The following is a 17,703-nucleotide window of genomic DNA, read 5'->3' as shown; positions in this document are numbered from 1 at the left end:
CTTAACCGGCAATAAACTAACCCCTGCTGCTCACCACTATGGCATAGAGCAGAGGGAGGAGGAGATCACATCGGCAGCAGTCACACAGCGCTGTCAGACTCTTTTAAGTGAGCCAGCGCTGACTCAGCAGTGCAGGGATGTTAAGAGATGCGCCAGCAGCTCGTAGCAGGGCAGTGCACAGCGCACCTATGTAATTACAGACTGTCTGAACAATCTCCCTTGATGGGTATCCGCACTATATGCGCGGTAGCTCCGCCCCTTGTAATAACGCTAGTGGCGTTATAACAGGAATCCAGGACTGTATGAGCCTGGGAGGGGGCGGAGGGGCCGCAGATCTAACTCAGTCCCCCGCTAGTCAGGGGAACAGAGCTATACTTACCAGCTGCTGGCATCAGGACTGCGGCTAGGCATAGGGAAGCACGGACACAGCTTCTATATTAAGCTGTGGCGTGTCCCTCCCTGAGCTACTGCCAGGGTGCCTGGGACCCGGACACGCACTCTTTATTAGTGGTGGCGGGTCCTCCTGATGCCTCCATGTAGCAGGCTGACAGACGCAGCACTCTGTCAGCCTGTCCTCAATGCTTGTTGAAGCTATGAAAATAAATAAAGTTAAAATAAAAGTAAAATTACTAAGTGTGGGCTGGAGCTCAGCCCTATGTGACCGGCTCTTCTCGGGCACATTTCTAAAACTGGGGCTGATGGGGCATAGAGGGGGAGGAGCCAGTCACACTTCTGAATTATTTAAAGTGCCAGGCTCTACTCTACCACCGTCTATACCCCACTGTCTTGAACTCCAGTGTCCCCTAGTGGATGAAGGAGAAAAACTATTTCTTATACGACTGCCAACACTAATATGAACAAATCATAAAACAAAATGTACTATCTTGTGTAAGTCATCTTTGATAAATCAGCCTACTTTCAGAGTCCGTAATGGAATTACCATTCATGAGACATGTTACTATGGGCTCAAATCAATTGAACGCAAATGAAATAGCGCCGGGAGGGAGCTCCCGGAGCTATTCAAGTGAGCGCACTGTTAAGGACTTCTTCTCGCACCCCTCCAGGGGTGCAAGCAGAAATCCGACAAAAGTACAGACGCAATGCTGTTTTCTGCCCTTAGCACCGCGGAAATAGCATTGCGCTGGGCAGTTTAGTCGGAGAATGCCCGTTCTCGCAACTAAACATCTTGTTTAAGGAGCAAGGGGCGGGAGAACGGACATCCTCCGACCTAACAGCCCTCTAAATTAAATAGCTCCGGGAGCTCCCTCCCAGCGCTATTTAATTCGCGTTCAATTTCTCAAAGTCAAATAATTGAATATGATCGCACACAATTATTATCGGACGATCTGGTCGTCTATAGTCTGATGTGGAGTAAAACCATGACGCTACTTTGCGTCGCGCAATCCGATGCCCTAAACTGCGTATTCACAACACATACACTGATGCACACACACATAAATGTATATATACTTATATACATGGATACACGAACGCTCATATGCATACACCCAATACTCACACACGGATGCTCATTTGTATTTATTTGCTATTTCAACACACAGACGCACATATGCGGACGCATATGTGCAAGATGGTTCCCATTCACAATAGTTAATAACCAGTGTTATTAAAGGTAATATTGACTAATAATTATGATGTAAAATGAACTTAAATGATATCTTAGGTTTAGAGCATAGTGGACATGTCATGTTTGGTATTATACTAAATCCCTGTTTAATTGCAGACTCCCGTTTCTATCAGCAAAGGAGTCGCATCTTGCGTCCGCTAGTTATGGATGTTAGGGAGTTATTGCAATGAATGTTAGTATCTATATGCAGTGTTGTAGCTAGTTTTAACCAGTTGTTCGGCGGGAAACTACACAAAGAGACCGTTGGGAGAACTGAGCCATGCCCCTGATGACACCGTATGAATCAACCAATGACCAGACAATCCAGAAGCAAGAACCAATGGAAACCTGTAAACTAGTTCATTAGTTAACGTAGACCTCTGTAAGGTATATAAGCAGTGACCCGACTCCAGTGTACATACATCCTCTTTGATGACCACAGGCTTCTGGATTGATGACTGTATACTGGGACCAGTGCACATGCGTATTTATCGGCTTGTACTATTATTGATTGCTTTTTGCTCTAATTGTTAAATCTTTCACCGTGTTACTTTTTCTTTACATAAATAACTTTTTGTGCTTTGGTACCACACAATTGGACTGGAAAGCAATTCTCAAGTGACTTGCAGCGCTAAATAGCGACTATTAGGAATCAAATTGAATCGAGCCCTATGTGTGTGTACACAAAACCGATAACTTCAGCTTCCAGAATTAACTGTAGATTTTTACAATTTTATTGCAAGATGGTGACATCCAGAGCATAAACTTGGTAAAAGTAGGACAATTTGTGTAACCTGGGCACATTTTTGAATAAAGTAACACAATCACCAAGTGGGTAATGAGCATGGTAAAGTTTGCTTATTACAAAATGTTTGCTACCTACTAATGCAATTACTACTACTTTTACTACTACTAATATTTAAAAGGACAAAATTACACAATTTGGAACATGTTAACATGGCTCAATGTTTGGAATACTTGTGAATAAAAGTTGACAAACATACAAACACAGATTCAGATACATAAAAGTAGAAATCAAATATATCAAATACAAATAAGTACATCCAATACAAAAATCAAGACTAACCAAGCAGTACATTTATGAAATATAGCCTTTACTGGGCCTCTGGAACAGGTGGACTAAAATATTGTTCCCTGATCCTGACATTGGGGTGTTGCAACAACTTTAACACTTGGGTTTCAACCACTTGTCCTCTCTTTGTGGGAAAATAAACACAATTTATTGAGAATAATATCCAACACACTTGTTCCACATTATTTAAAAAATTACTTAGTACATTGTTGCAACCTCTGCAATCAATGACTCAGGTAGACTGTATAAATGGTGGCACTTCCTCTTTAGATCTCCTCAGGGGCGTATACCAGAACTTTGTGGGCCCCATAGCAACATTTGTGCGGCGTCTCCCCAATACTTCCAGAGAGACACCTCTCTCCATTGTGGTTGTTCATTCCATTCCCGATCCTATGGCCGCAGTTCATTTTATGTCCCTTAGACGTTCCATAGTTCACATTATACCATACATATGTCACATTGTATTACCCTCCGTTCACAATCCGCCACATTGTAGTGCTGCCAATACACATTATGCCACACACTGCCTCCAGTTCACATTATACCACACAGGGGGCAAGAACCAACTCTACCTGAGGGGGATACTTCCTAATGCAGGACATTCCATTTTGAGTGGAGATATTCTTAATTTAGGCTCATTGTCCCTTTCTGAAATAGTCCTAATCTCAGAGCTCAATTCGAGATGCAGTCAGGAAAAACAGATGGTTGAAATGCTGACCGCTGGCTTGCCGACGCTCTAATCCCAGCAGGTGTCTAATGACAGGCGTTGAAATCCCGACGCCTGTCATTTTACCTACGCCGGGAGCCCGGCATACCAATCAAAGATAAGCCAGGCACGGACAGCTGCGGGGGGGAGGGTCAGGCAAGTACCAGTCAAAAGTTTGGACACACCTTCTCATCCAATGGTTTTTGTTTATTTAAATTATTTTCAACATAGTAGGTCAATACTGAAGACATCAAAACTATGAAAGAACACATATGGAATTATGTTTTAAACAAAAAAACTGTTAAACAAATCAAAATGTTTTATTTTTTAGATTCCTCAAAGTAGCACCCTTTTGCTTTGATGACCGCTTTGCACACTCTTGGCATTCTCTCAATCAGCTTCATGAGGTAGTCTCCTAGAAAGGTTTTGAATTAATAGGTGTGCCTTGTCAAGAGTCAATCTGTGGAATTACTTGCCTTTTTAATGTGTTTGAGACCATCAGTTGTGTTGTGCAGAGGTAGGGTTAGTACACAGTGGACACCACTATTTGACTACTATTGTAATCCATATTATGGCACCAACCACTCAACTTAGTAAAAAGAAACGACAGTCTTTACATTACTTTAAGACATGAAGGTCAGTTGATACGGAAAATTTCAAGAACTTTGAATGTATCCTCAAGTCCAGTTGCAAAAACCATCAAATGCTATGATGAAACTGGCTCTCATGAGGACCGCCCCAGGAAAGGAAGACCAAGAGTTACCTCTGCTGCAGAGGATAAGTTCATTAGAGTTACCAGCCTCAGAAACCGCTACTTAACCGTACCTCAGATGACAGACCACAAAGTCTTCACAGAGTTCAGGTAGCAGACAAATCTCAACATTAACTGTTCAGAGGAGACTGTGTGAATCAGGCCTTCATGGTCGTATTAATGCGAAGTAGCCTTTACGGAGGATGAACAACAAGAAGAAGAAAATTGTTTGGGCCAAGAAACACAAGGAATGGACAATAGACCAGTGGAAATCTGTACTTTGGTCTGATGAGTCCAAATTTTAGATTTTTGGTTCCAACCGCCGTGTCTGTGTGAGACACAGAGAAGTTGAGCAGATGGTTTCTGCATGTGTGGTTCCCACTGTGAAGGATGGAGGAGGAGGTGTGATGGTGTGAGGGTGTTTTGCTGGTGACACAGTTGGCGATTTATTTAAAATTCAAGGCATGGCTACCACAGCATTCTGCAGCGCCATGCAATACCATCTGGTTTGCGCTTACTGGGACCATCATTTGTTTTTCAACAAGGCAATGACCCCAAACAACCTCCAGGCTATGTAAGGGCTACTTGACCAAGAAGGAAAGTGATGGAGTGCTGCGTCACATGACCTGGCCTCCACAATTACCCGACCTAAACCCAATTGAGCTGGTTTGGGATCAGTTGGACCGCAGAGTGAAGGAAAAGCAGCCAACAAGTGCTCAGCACCTCTGGGAACTCCTTCAAGACTGTTGGAAAACCATTCCATGAGACTACCTCATGAAGCTGATTGAGAGAATGCCAAGAGTGTGCAAAGCTGTCATCCAAGCAAAACGGGGGCTACTTTGAGGAATCTAAACTACAAAACATATTTTTATTTGTTTACAACATAATTCCATATGTGTTCCTTCATAGCTTTGATGTCTTCAGTATTAATCTACTATATTGAAAATAATTTAAATAAACAAAAACCTTTGAATTATATATTTTTTTTTTTTTTTCTTTTTTTTTTTTCTGGTACATACAGCCATTTAATTTCTGCAGCCATGGGCATTACAGACAACACTGGTCATGAAAGCTATGTTAAATGATATACACAAAAATTTAGATTTTACACATCTGGGAGCATTACATATAAAGCCAGATCAAATTGGTGCAGATGGACCAGACAGCATCAGCTACAGACCAAGTAGATTCTCTGGGGAAGAGAGAGGTCTACACATGGAATATATGTGGGTAGCACTGAAAAGGTCAATGTACATGTGACATTAAATAATACCAACAACAATGATGCAATAGTAATTGAAGATCCCAAGCTTATTATTACACTTTGCCTCTAAACAAGATCTACACGCACTACCATAAAAGAACAGACTCCACCTGACCTAATTTTCCTAACATAACTGGATTCCAAACCCACTGAAGGTAATGTTGCAAATCGGTGGGGCTATAAAAAGCACATACCATTTAAACTGAGCTTATACAAAATAAAAAGTTTGAGAAACAAAAACTATAAGAGACAGGTAGGGTGTTTAATTAGCAAAAGTAAACCTTAGACTGCAAGTATGTTAAGTATGTAAAAAACACTAACCAGTGTATTATATTGGGTACTATTAGGTCTTTAGAAAAGGGAAGAGAAGACAAAACAAACCAAACGAGATATGGACTGCTACCGTATACATGCCTGCACATGATTATATTTAAGTCTCAATGGTTAAAGTATGCAATGTGTATCTACCTTTGCTGACCTTTTGTGCAGCTACTACCGGTTTAAATAGGTCATTGAGTTCTTGCAGTTCCTTCTTTTTGTCATCCTTTTTGCTCTTCTTTTCAGTTTCTGTCGGCGCTACCTAAATAATAGAGTCCATCAATGTCAGAATAGCTCAGTACAAAATGGATCCCATTCTTTTATGATTAGCGTCGGGACCAGGAGCAGGGTTTCAGGCAAGTTTTTTTTTTTTTTTTTTATTACATCTCCCTTTACGGGGCGGGGGGGGGGGAATTGATACTGGGGGCACTACCAGGGGGGGTATTACTATTGGGGGCACTACCAGAGGGGGAATATTACTACTGGGGGCAGTACCAGGGGAGGGATTACTACCAGTAGCTGCTGCATTTCCCACCCTAGGCTTATACTCGAGTCAATAAGTTTTCCCAGTTTTTTGTGGTAAAATATGGTACCTCGGCTTATATTCGGGTCGACTTATACTGGAGTATATACGGTAGGTATCAGTGTGGTATTTAAGCGCAGGACACCTTCCCTGTTTTTTTGAGTTATAGGGCCATATTCAATTGCCGGGAAAAAAAAAACGGAGTCATCATTGCTAGTTTAGGTTCCGTAAAAGTACTGCACTCGTCACCGTGATTCGCCCTATTCAATTGCAAAGGACGTGAGAACGCTTCCCGGCGAAACAAATCGGCGAAAAGTCTCATCAGATTTGGGGAAATCACCCCAACACCACCCAAAGGATGCACTGAAATGGGTAATCACTATGGTTACCCCCGAATAGCCCTGCTGAAGGTATTTGGGGTGCTTAAATGCTCTAAATTGGTGCTATTTTGCGTCTTTACACAAGTAGTGAAGAATATAATTTAGCAGTTTTTTGGGGCAAAAATAAGTAGTCCCAGCAAATTTGGGGTACATGAAAATGGTTGCAAGCATGGTTAAAAATCAGCCTAGTGTGTTTTTAAAAAAAAACGTAAAAAATCGCACCTTCAATCAAAAATACTTGGGGGACCCCCTGGAGTCTATTTAGCTAATTTTTAAGTTTGTCCCCCAACTTTGTTTTTTTTTTTGCCCCCAAAACGACAGTACTTTTTGGGGTGTTTAAAAGCAATTTTTAAACTTTTTTTTGACGCAGTTTAGCTTTGGGGGACTGTCCCAAGGCTGCAGGGGTGTTCCCGCAACTTTGCACCCCAAACCTCCAATTCTGCACTTTTTTCCCCCTCCATTCACAGGGCGCAGACTTTTCGCACCGGCAAAAAGTCTTTGCAATGGAATACAGGGAAAAGTTCTCACCTGGCGAAATTACGTCACTGGCGAGAACTTTTCGCCGGCAATTGAATACGGCCCATAGACCCTATAGATCTGTTGCAGGACATGCTGGGATGTGTAGTTTTAAAACAACTGGAGGGGCCGCTTATTGCCTATCCCTACTATAGATGGTAGAGAATATAAAATAGGATAGGCGGCTTGCACTGCGATTTAGCATGCTTACTGCAGGGTTGTTCCACATTTTCTCTGGTCACTACATCATAGGACTGTGATTATTATAGTACAGGTTGAGTCTCCCATATCTAAACTCTTGGGACCAGGGGTATTTTGGATAACGTAATATTCCGTATTTTGGAATATTTGCATATCATAATAAAATATCTTGGGAATGAAACCCCAATATACACACAGAATGCATGTATGTGTTTTATTACACCTTATACACACAGCCTACAGGTAATTTTATATAATATTTTCAATAATTTTGTGGCTCAAGCAAAGTTTGTGTACAGAAATGAAATTAATTTATGTTACATATACACACAGCCTGAAGGTAATTTTATGCAATTTTTAATAATTTGCACCTTAGACAAAGTTTGTATACATTGAACCATCAAAATTCAAAGGTTTCACTATTTCAGTCATGTCAAAATTATTCCGTATTTTGGAATATTTGGATATGGGAGACTCAAACTGTAGTAACATGAAGACACTTAGCACCTGTAAGCAATTGATAGCAGAAAAATACTAAAAAGAAAGAAAAAAAAAAAACCACCACCGTGTATTATTTTACAGTAAACCAGAGTGAGTCACGATAAAAAAAAACTATTTCAAGGGATAGCAGCTTTAGTAAAACAAATAGCAATCGTACGAGGATTTTGCGGCCCAAACTTCACCTGTTGAGTAACATTTTTGATGAATTTTTGCTGCTTGGCACCTTTCTTGTTCTTAAGTCCAAATGTCTTGTCCTTCAAGAAAAGGCAAATGAAAACATTATTCAGAAGATTAATCATTTTCTGACACGTATGCTGCAATTTAAACTGCCAGAAAGTTTAATTCAGAACTAACTGACTGAATTGCAGCATGTGTGTGCACTAAACCAGTGCCTGGTTTACATGACTTCAGGAACATTCAGATGTCAGGGGAGGAGGAAAATGCAGATTCTGATCACTACCAATGTATATGGAAATTGCCAGATCACATACTGCTTAAATCACTAGGACTTGTCTTGAATATGCTTACTGAACATAAGCAATAAAGAAAGTATCAGTCAAAGTCAAATTTCGACATTCAAAATGTGTAAACAGGACAATTCAGCAATGAATGGTGCATACACACGATAAGATACCTATGAACGATATGAACGAAAATGATCAACGATATATATCGTTCCTTTTTATGCAGTGAACGACCAACGATGCATGTTCCCGCATGAACGATAATGATATCTATGATTGTTCGCACATGTAGGCCAACTTGCACTATATCGTCAACTTTGCCTGTTCAGAGATGTGGCAGGATGACTTCACTGAAAGATATCTTTCAAGTCGTTGGTGGTACAGATCGTACCGTGTGTATGCAGCTTAAAACACATCAGATATCTTCTAAGTGAAGGCGAGAGGATGAAGGTAAACAAATTTTAGAAAAAAACTTTTTTTAATGGATGAAGGTGTTATGACCTAGGGATCATAGTAACAAGGTTATTTTAAATGTTGGTTGTATGTTTGATATATTTTGTGGATAAAAGTGCTACGTCCAATTCATGTCAGACTTAAGGTGCGTACACACAGAAAGATACATTTCAACGATATGAACGATAACGTTCAACGATGTATCATTCATATTGTTCTGTGTGTACTCAGCATTACCTTTAACTGTAAACATCTCGGTTTCTTCTAAACGTAACATTCATTTTTCCTCGTGTAAATGAATAAAACTACCGTAATCATTTCTTACTTGGTCTTGCACGCACACTTCTGGAAAAATGCTTAACAGTCAGTATTTCTTTCAGAAACAAAAACCCTCTAAAGTAAAACATACTGCTCTAAATACTAAATTACACACAGCATGCCCAAGCTACCTTGGGCTTGTTGTGTGTAAATTAGTATTTAGAGCATTATGTAACACCAAATGCTACCTAGACTGGACCCCCACTTGACATAACCATATGGATGGGGTCCCCAATGTTGCCTAAAAACTTCAGTACCCCTGGAAAAGCAGAGTGCCGTAAAGTAGTTTCATACTTCCCATACTGCTGGGAGCCAACCCAATCGGGAGCAACACAACACACACCAACCACATCTGACAACAGCTATATACTGTATCTGCTGCAAACCACTTGGGTATATGGGTGAGGCGAGGACACCACAGAAGGCTTAACTGAAAAGGGAGAACATTTTCAAATCCTTTAAACTCTTCCCTTCAGAGCAACATAATGACTCATGTAATGTGAAGAAAATGGTCTACTTATCTATGCTAATTTAACTACAGAGATTTTCTGCAGTGTTTCATCTTTTTTTTTTTTTTTTAATAATATCCGAAACTGATTACACTAAACTGCTACAAAAGAAGAATATCTACTGCAAATTATATACAAAATCAAAAGATACATACAACTTTGACATAATTTATTATTAACCAAAAGTCGTTTTTTTCCAAAAACAAAATATAACTGTAGTTTAATCAGAACATACCACAAATCTGATTGGACAAAATCTGCAGCCAACACAATCAGGTGCAACACAGACGGTGTAATGGTTAGCATTACTGCAATCGTGGGTTTGATTCCTGTGTGGAGTTTGTATAATCTCTCTGTGTTTGCATGAGTTTCCTCCGGGTAATCCGGTTACCTCCCACACTCCAAAAATGTACTGGTAGGTTAATTGGCTCCCAACAAATTGTGTGTGTGTGTTAGGGAATATAGATCAGCTCTACTGATGTGAATGGCCAAATATTCTCTGTAAAGCGTTGTGGAATATGTGTGCGCTATATAAATAACTGGCAATAAAGAAAATAATAAGCAGAAGACACTTGGCATAAATTTTCTATGAACTTTTTAATTTTGGCCTAGAGGTACTTTAGAAAAGTGGTTACACCCAATCGTTTTTGCTCTTCTAAACGTGGTGGCGATTAAATCAATGTCTGACTAAACACAAACCGTAATATTTATGTTAATCATTAAAGTTGTCTGGTAGAAACATTTTAGGCTGGCATACACAACCACTGCTTTATGCAACTCTCCTTATCAATTGTGACAGAACAAGCTTCAGATCTGCCACTTGGCAGGAAAACCAAGCGACACAATCATTGCAATCACTGGACACAATCTGCCCAGGTGAATCATTTCCGGAATCACAGAGGCCTGAAGACGAAATACAGGGTCATCTTCTGCCAGTATTATACAACATGCCTGACAGCAGTACGGTCATGTTTTACAGTATTAATAGACATACTGTGGTTTTGTGCTCTCACATTAGCCTATTAAAGCAACAATATCACAATGTGTGTTGCCAGCATTTACAGGCTCCCCAAGCAGCTCACATTACTAATACCCCTTTTACACCAGAGCTAAAACCCAGGTTATTGCAGGGTTAACCCGGGTAGCTCCTTGGTGTAAAAGGGGAGAGGGTTGGATCGCCGGTTCAAGTGACCCGGCAATCCTAGCCAGGTAACTTGCAGGATTTAACACAGGAGTAACCCGTGAAACCCTGCAGTGTGAACGGCGCGCTCCGGGTCACGATGACCCAGCTGCAGTGGCGCTTGGAGATGACATCATCTCCAAGCGTCCACTTAAACGCCAGAAAAGCCGGGTGCTCCAGTGTGAACGGCGCCGACTCGGGAATATCCTTGGTTGGCGCCAGGGAGATTCAGGGTCTGATCCAGGTTGGAACTGTTCCAACTCCGGGTCAGACCCGGAATTTCGGTGTAAAAGCGGTATAATAGAGGGGTTGATTCAATGACATGTGAGGGGGGCAGGTTGCCACTGCAATGGAGTAGAAACGCCTGCAATGGCAGCTGAACTCGTCCTTCTTGCAGTCCAAACTCTTACCACACTCATGGATTTTTGTACACAGCCCTATGAAATCCGAGTCTTGCACTACTCTAAGTGCGGTATATAGCCACACTTACTCACAGGCACAGTTTAGTCTTCGGATCAATCGCTGTCTCCCTCAGAAATGGGACTTATACTGTATGGGTGCATACAGTATAAACAATAGAGATATGTGCTATTCTAAATAATTAAACATATTCTGAGATCACCTTGATAAACAGTAAGCATTATTCATTCAATACATTAGAAAAGAAGACTTGTATCTATGAATACATGAAGCCGCTCTGTGGGTGCTTGAGCACCCCAATACTTGTGCTGCCGCTATCCATAAGCTATGCATGAGCGTTATCAATTGCATGGAGGGGTACTCTAATGCATATGAACAATTACAGAATATCACAGGAAACAACAATGAATTACACAAACTGTCTTCTTTGTCAAGTGGAAGAAAGTCATAGAAAAACACAAAGGGATCCACTCTATTAAGTGCGAGTGGGGTCCTGCGAGCCGTTCACAGAATTCAATTAGCAATTAAATTCTGAATTTGCATTGATTTTATTCTGTGCACACCCCTGGCAGGTGAAAAGGTAAAAAAAAATCCCTGTATATAGTTCAGAACAAATTTTACACCCACCCCAAAGAATAATCATGCACTTGGAGAAGCTTAAATAGCATAATTTGGGCAATAAAGACATGTCAGTTTTCAGGTGAATTTCTCTAAACAGCTCAATAATGGGCTAAATGATGTGGAACAGGTATGTGGAGTGGAATCTGTATGAAACGGGATGCTGGCTGTCAGTACACTGATAGCGGCATCCCGAAGATTCAAATACCGACAGGGGAACGGCATGTACTGTTCCCCTGTCCTATTTAACCCCTAACCCTCTTTTCCTGTACCCTAATACTAACCCTCCCGGTGCTGCACCTTAATCCCCCAGTAAGTGCCTAAACCTAACCCTCCCCCCTTAGTGCCTAACCCTAAACCCCCCTGGTGATGCCTGAACCTAACCCCTCCCCTCCCCTGCATCTAACCTCCCGTAGCCTAACGCTAACACCCCCCGGGGCGCCTAAACCTAAGCGCCCCCCCCCCCCGCTACAGCTGATACTCACCTTTCCGCGGTGTCCTTACGATCGGGATGCCGTCTGCCGGAATCCTGATGTCGGCATCCAGAGTCATGTCGGGATTTCGGCGCCGGTGTTGTTTCGGTGCTCGGGATTCCGATGCCGGGGTTCCAGCAGACACCATCCCGCTTGTTGGGATGCTCACCGCATCCCATGTGGAGATAAGAGATAAAAAAGTGTTTATACAAGTTTTGTAAAAAGTTGGAATAAAAACACTCAAATTACTGTACACTTTTTTTCTGCACCCCAAAATGCTGAAAAGACTTAATTTTGATGAAAAACACTTGCTTTAATAACACATTTTAAACCATTAACAAAACCTGCAAAAATCACACGACACCTTTTTAAGACCTACAGTACTTTGCTAAAGGCCACTAACATCCTGCTATATGGTCCTGCTATCTCAGTTGCCACTTTTTGGGGGGTTCTGGATGGTGTCCCTATTTTTTCATGCACCTCTCCTAGGTCACATTTCGTAGAAAATTTGCACAACCAGTTTCTCGGGGAGACGCATTCATGCGATGTATGAGAGTTTCATAAAACAAACTCGCTCCTAATTAAGTTGACCCAAAGTGCCAGCACCAGCACAGCTGTGCCACATGGATCCCAACCAGTCTCTTTCTGAACTTATGTCCTTGCTCAAAAAATACAACTCCCCACCCGCACAGTCCCTCTCAGGAAGAGATAAGCTACGGGCACAGGTTGTGCGATCGCTGGATGGGTTCCCCAGCACATAGCACATCTGGCAGCAGGGTATATAGGTAGACCCTGGATGGGGCAGTGGTCAGGCCACGGCTCGGGGACACGGTGGTGTATGTGATATGAGGCGCCAGTGCTGTGGGAGAGGAACATTGGGGTAACGTGTGGGAACAGCTGGGGTCACCTCGATAATCTTCTCCTTCTTCTTCTGATCGGTCTTTTTGGTGGTTGTCGGCGCCTGTGCTTTCTTAGGCGGCATCCCGGCGCACGCAGCTCGGCCTCGGCCTCACTCGGCAGCAGCTCCTCGCTTTACGGCTAGAGAGGTGACAAAGACGTCATCGCTCCCAGCCCCGCGAGAGTGGTAACCGGCAGTGTGGCCGCTAGACTCCATTTCCCGTCATGCAGTGCGTTTCCCAGCATCATGGGACATGTAGTTCCACAGAGGTAGTCATGAGGCCACCTATGATACAGACTAGACAGGTAGGTATGGTACAGAGTCAGACCACCGCAGAGCATGCACTTAATGCAGTTAGTTATGGTACAGAGGTACAGACTGACTGCCACAAAGCATGCACTTAGTTATGGTGCCGACTCCAACACAGCATGAACTTAGTTATGGTACAGGCCACCATAGAGCATAAACTTAGGGTCTGATTCAGAGATGGACACAGCATCGATGCGCATTGCTAAAATGCTAATGCAACAGGAGGCATCTGAAAATAAAGATACCTCCTGACAGCATTGCAGATCTGATTGGATCATGAACCTGATTCAGAGATGTACGCAGCATCGGATCGTCTGCAAGACCATCGGCCATTTGATACCCAAGGACTACTCCATACTTGCCTACTCTCTTGGAACCATCCGCCCCCCAAGTAGCCGTCCACTTACTGAGCATAATGCAAGTGACTCAATTCCAGCCAAATTGCATTGCTGTAGCCCTGCCCCTTGCTTTACAATGCCTGTATTATCTGCACTGTATAGCAGGGAACATTAACGTGATCATGCTGCTATACCCCCCACACTGCCCATCTATGTCGATGTCACATCCCCTGCTGTGATGAGTCTGCCAATTGTGGTTTGCCCCCAGAGACGCAGACCCTGGTCTCAGCACTCCCCAAAAACATGCCCCCGTTTTCAGTAACAAAGGCTGGCATTGCCCCCAAATGGCAATCAGGCTGTGGCCTAGGAGTCACTGCATGCAACGATGCAGGACCCGTTATGCACATGTGCAGAAAGGGTCCTGCGCAGGCACCCACCATCAGAGATGTACGCAAACCATCGGGTTTGTATGCTAGTTAGGGTACAGAATGATTGCCACAGAGCATGCACTTTGTTATGAAACAGACCGCCACATAGCATGCACTTAGTTATGGTACAGAGGGCCTGATTCACAGTTGTACGCTGTTAGCATTGCTGTTGTGTCTTATGCTAATACTGCATGAGGCATCTTCTGCAAATAAATGCTGAATGTTCCTGATTGCTACTGATCAGCAATCAGGCTACTGATTGCAGCGAGGCTTTGATAAATAGGTACAATAACTGCCCAAAATCCTGAAAATCATCCAATTTTGCAGGATTTAGAGCTTAATGCATTTGAAAAATGCACCCCCATATTCTCTATTAATATATTATCACTAACATTGTGGAGTCAGTGTATTTATTGACCTATTAGAAATACTCCATTTAGCAAAAAAAAATGTTAAATTTTTTTTTAAGCCCTAAGGGGACGTGGCCACACCTCCCACAATGAGGACATGCACCCTTCTCCCCCTGGGCCCGGCGCAGCTCTTGAAGCCCCTGCACATAATGCATGGAGAGAGAGGACTGACTGCTGCTACAGCAGCCTCTCTCCCTAGCCCAGCAGACAGCGTGACAACCCAAAGTAAAAGTACCGGCATCGGGCGGTGGGGGTTTGGGCTGCAGAAACCGGTCCCCCACCAGGCTCCTTGAACAGGCCCGGGCCCGTGTAAGTAGTACCTGCTCCAGCCCCCTCTCGGTGCACCTGCTAATATCTGAAGCCTATTAAATGTCACAAATTTTTCATCCGTGTCCTGATTTTAAAATTAGATCTTTGTGCGATATTAGCACCCAGGATCGCATTGCAGGATAAAGTCATAGAGGCCGAATGTACTAAAGGGCACCCGCAGGGACAGAGGCTTTGAAAGGAGCCCATCCCTGCAATGTGCTGGGAGTGAAATGACCGCGTCAGCAGTCTCTTCACTCCTGAGCTGGGCATCCTGTGCTTGTGTGGTCTACTGACCACGCATACACGGCAGCCATTACTGGGGGAGGTTTCCTATGGAACCCTCTCCTGGCTAGAATTGCGATGTGTAGGCCATACGCTACAGTGGCTTACGTCATCTTAAGATAGTGTAAGCTGCGGAGAGCAAGTTCCAGAATGCTTCACACTTTTGTATGCCGAAGTGCAAAGCATTCCATATGCTGATAGGTAGTACGGCGAGAAAATCTAAGATAAGTAAAGGAGAGAGCAAACGCCTCATAGTGTAGTAATTGAAGTTTCCAATTTTAGACCAATAAACAAAATATGTGTACCAAAGGGACCCTAATAAATAGCATATCAGCAGAGATCTATCCTTCCCATATGTAATGCATACTGGAGTGGGAGTCATGCAACCTCTGCTTCACTCTTCATAAGCATTCAACCTCAGTATAAATAGTGCAGTATGTTTGTACTGTTAATTCTCCTCACTAGCTATGGCCAGCAAATTAGTTCTTTATTGGTCACCCTCAGAGTCTTGTTTGCTAAAGGCTACATATGTTCATGTGTGTAAGGAAGAAGACACGGGACACAGCTGTATGCACCACACGCATCTCCATCTCTGCTTTATTTTTAACAGAACAGCCCACATTTATAGATTCCGTCTAACACATGTGGTATGCATTATCTGCAGTGAGACTATAGCTCTGTTTAAACATTGGAATCGCATACCTTACCATATATGTACATATGCTTTTCTGTGCACTTATAACAGGGTCTGTACAATGAATTAACTCCATCCTGTCCTGTGCACCAACCCTTCATGCATACATGGCATACAAAATGGATTCTTATTCCAAAATGGCTTCTACATATTCCCTCCTTTTGATTCAAATTTTACATAATACTGTCTTTCTAGCTTACCTAGCCATGGCCCACCCCCTATGTATCTGGTCCCTACTTCACACAACAAGTTATCCCTCCTAACGAGGTAGCTGCATGGGGCAGAGCCCATTCAAGACCACATAGGTGATGAGTCCCTCAGTTCCTATAGTCCTGTATCTTCTTTTCATCTGTATTCTTGCAAAAGCCTTCAATTATTTCCATACATTGTTCACATAAGTCTCTGCAAACCAATGGTTCTCTTGTCTTTCAAATTGCACAAAAGTTCTGGGTATGTCCATGTAGCAGGATCATAGTTGTCTTTGACATTTCTTTAGACGCTTTAAACCTAGAACAGTAATCAAGTGTAAGTATTTTCCTTATTAGTCATATATCTATCCTGACAATCAGGTAAATGACTATTAATTTCAATCCTTTAGCTATTAACATGAAAATACTTGAAAAATATTCTTCTGTTCCCTTGAACCAACTTAACATATTCAACCGTGTAAACTATCCATTACTATCAATATTATACTCTGGATCATTATGTATCTTCCTAAACTGGTCATTCAATTTCTTAACTTTCTCTAAGTATACATATATTGGGTCAGATAAATTATCAGCTATATAATTACAGCAAACAGGTCTCACTATTTTACACACTTCCCTGTGTAGCTGTGAGATACTCAAGGATCAGCCTAAACTGTCCCAAAACCTTCACCTGGAATTTCAATTAATTAGTCATTATTTCAAACACATCAAATATTTCATCTATAACAGTATTAAATAGTCTGGCTAAAACTTCTATATTGTGACCATTCTTTACACTAGGTCTGGATATTGATAGAACTAGAAACAAAACTATAACAAGAACAAATCATAGTATACAGTACATCCTCACAAGCCTTTGTCTGGCTTAAGGCCTAGCAACATATATATCTAGTCATAACTTCAAATTACTCCAACTCCCCTTATATAATGATCTTGCAGTGTGAGGCGAATCCAAATTTTCTTTTCTGCTGCCTTTACTGCCATTGGAGTAGTTAGGAGAACTTGATAAGGACCTTGTAACTGGGTCCTAGGACTTCTCCTTAGATGCTTCTTTATCACGACCCAATCACCTGGTTGCAGTTTCTAGGTGCTGCTTTTGAATTGGGATCTAGAACATAAGAGAACACCTGGTGGTGGACTTTGGTTAGTTTCTATTATATATGCATCACATATTGAATCAAGTTACTATGCTCATATTGTAACACTTGTAGGAAATCACATCTTGTTCTAGCAGCTATACTAAATAGTATTCTATAAGCTATCATCCTACGTTTCACCCTGGGACTGTTCTTGACTAACAATCATATTAAAAAATAAACATTCTAACAAACTTTTTATAGTTCAATTTGACTGTATAATTCAGTCTTTACACTCTCATTGCTTTGGGTCCTATTTATTCTCAGATTCTCCAAGATACATTCTAAAAATGTCTTTAATAAAATGTGTACCTTTGTCACACTCTATTACCTCACATGTACGAATTACTTCTGTCATTTATTTTCCTTTTT

At 42.0% G+C, this 17,703-nt stretch overlaps 1 protein-coding gene across 1 annotated transcript in view; it reads right to left on the bottom strand.

Moving 5' to 3' along the window:
* Window positions 1-13,409, bottom strand: part of ZC3H15 (zinc finger CCCH-type containing 15) — a 41,671-nt gene extending 28,262 nt beyond the window's left edge. The window contains exons 1-3 of the mRNA XM_088466678.1: window positions 13,223-13,409; window positions 8,063-8,134; window positions 5,910-6,021 (exon numbers count right to left, since the gene is read on the bottom strand). Of these exons, the coding sequence (XP_088322804.1) occupies window positions 5,910-6,021; window positions 8,063-8,134; window positions 13,223-13,297 (259 nt within the window). The 5' untranslated portion in view covers window positions 13,298-13,409. The remainder of the gene's footprint in view (window positions 1-5,909; window positions 6,022-8,062; window positions 8,135-13,222) is intronic.
* Window positions 13,410-17,703: the final 4,294 nt, after the last annotated feature.

The sequence above is a fragment of the Taudactylus pleione genome, unplaced genomic scaffold (genome assembly GCF_031769625.1).
Source record: "Taudactylus pleione unplaced genomic scaffold, aTauple2 ptg000066l, whole genome shotgun sequence".
NCBI classification, from domain to species: Eukaryota; Metazoa; Chordata; class Amphibia; order Anura; family Myobatrachidae; genus Taudactylus; species Taudactylus pleione.
The sequence above is the reverse complement of the archived record's forward strand: the minus strand, read 5'-3'. Positions and strand labels throughout refer to the sequence as shown.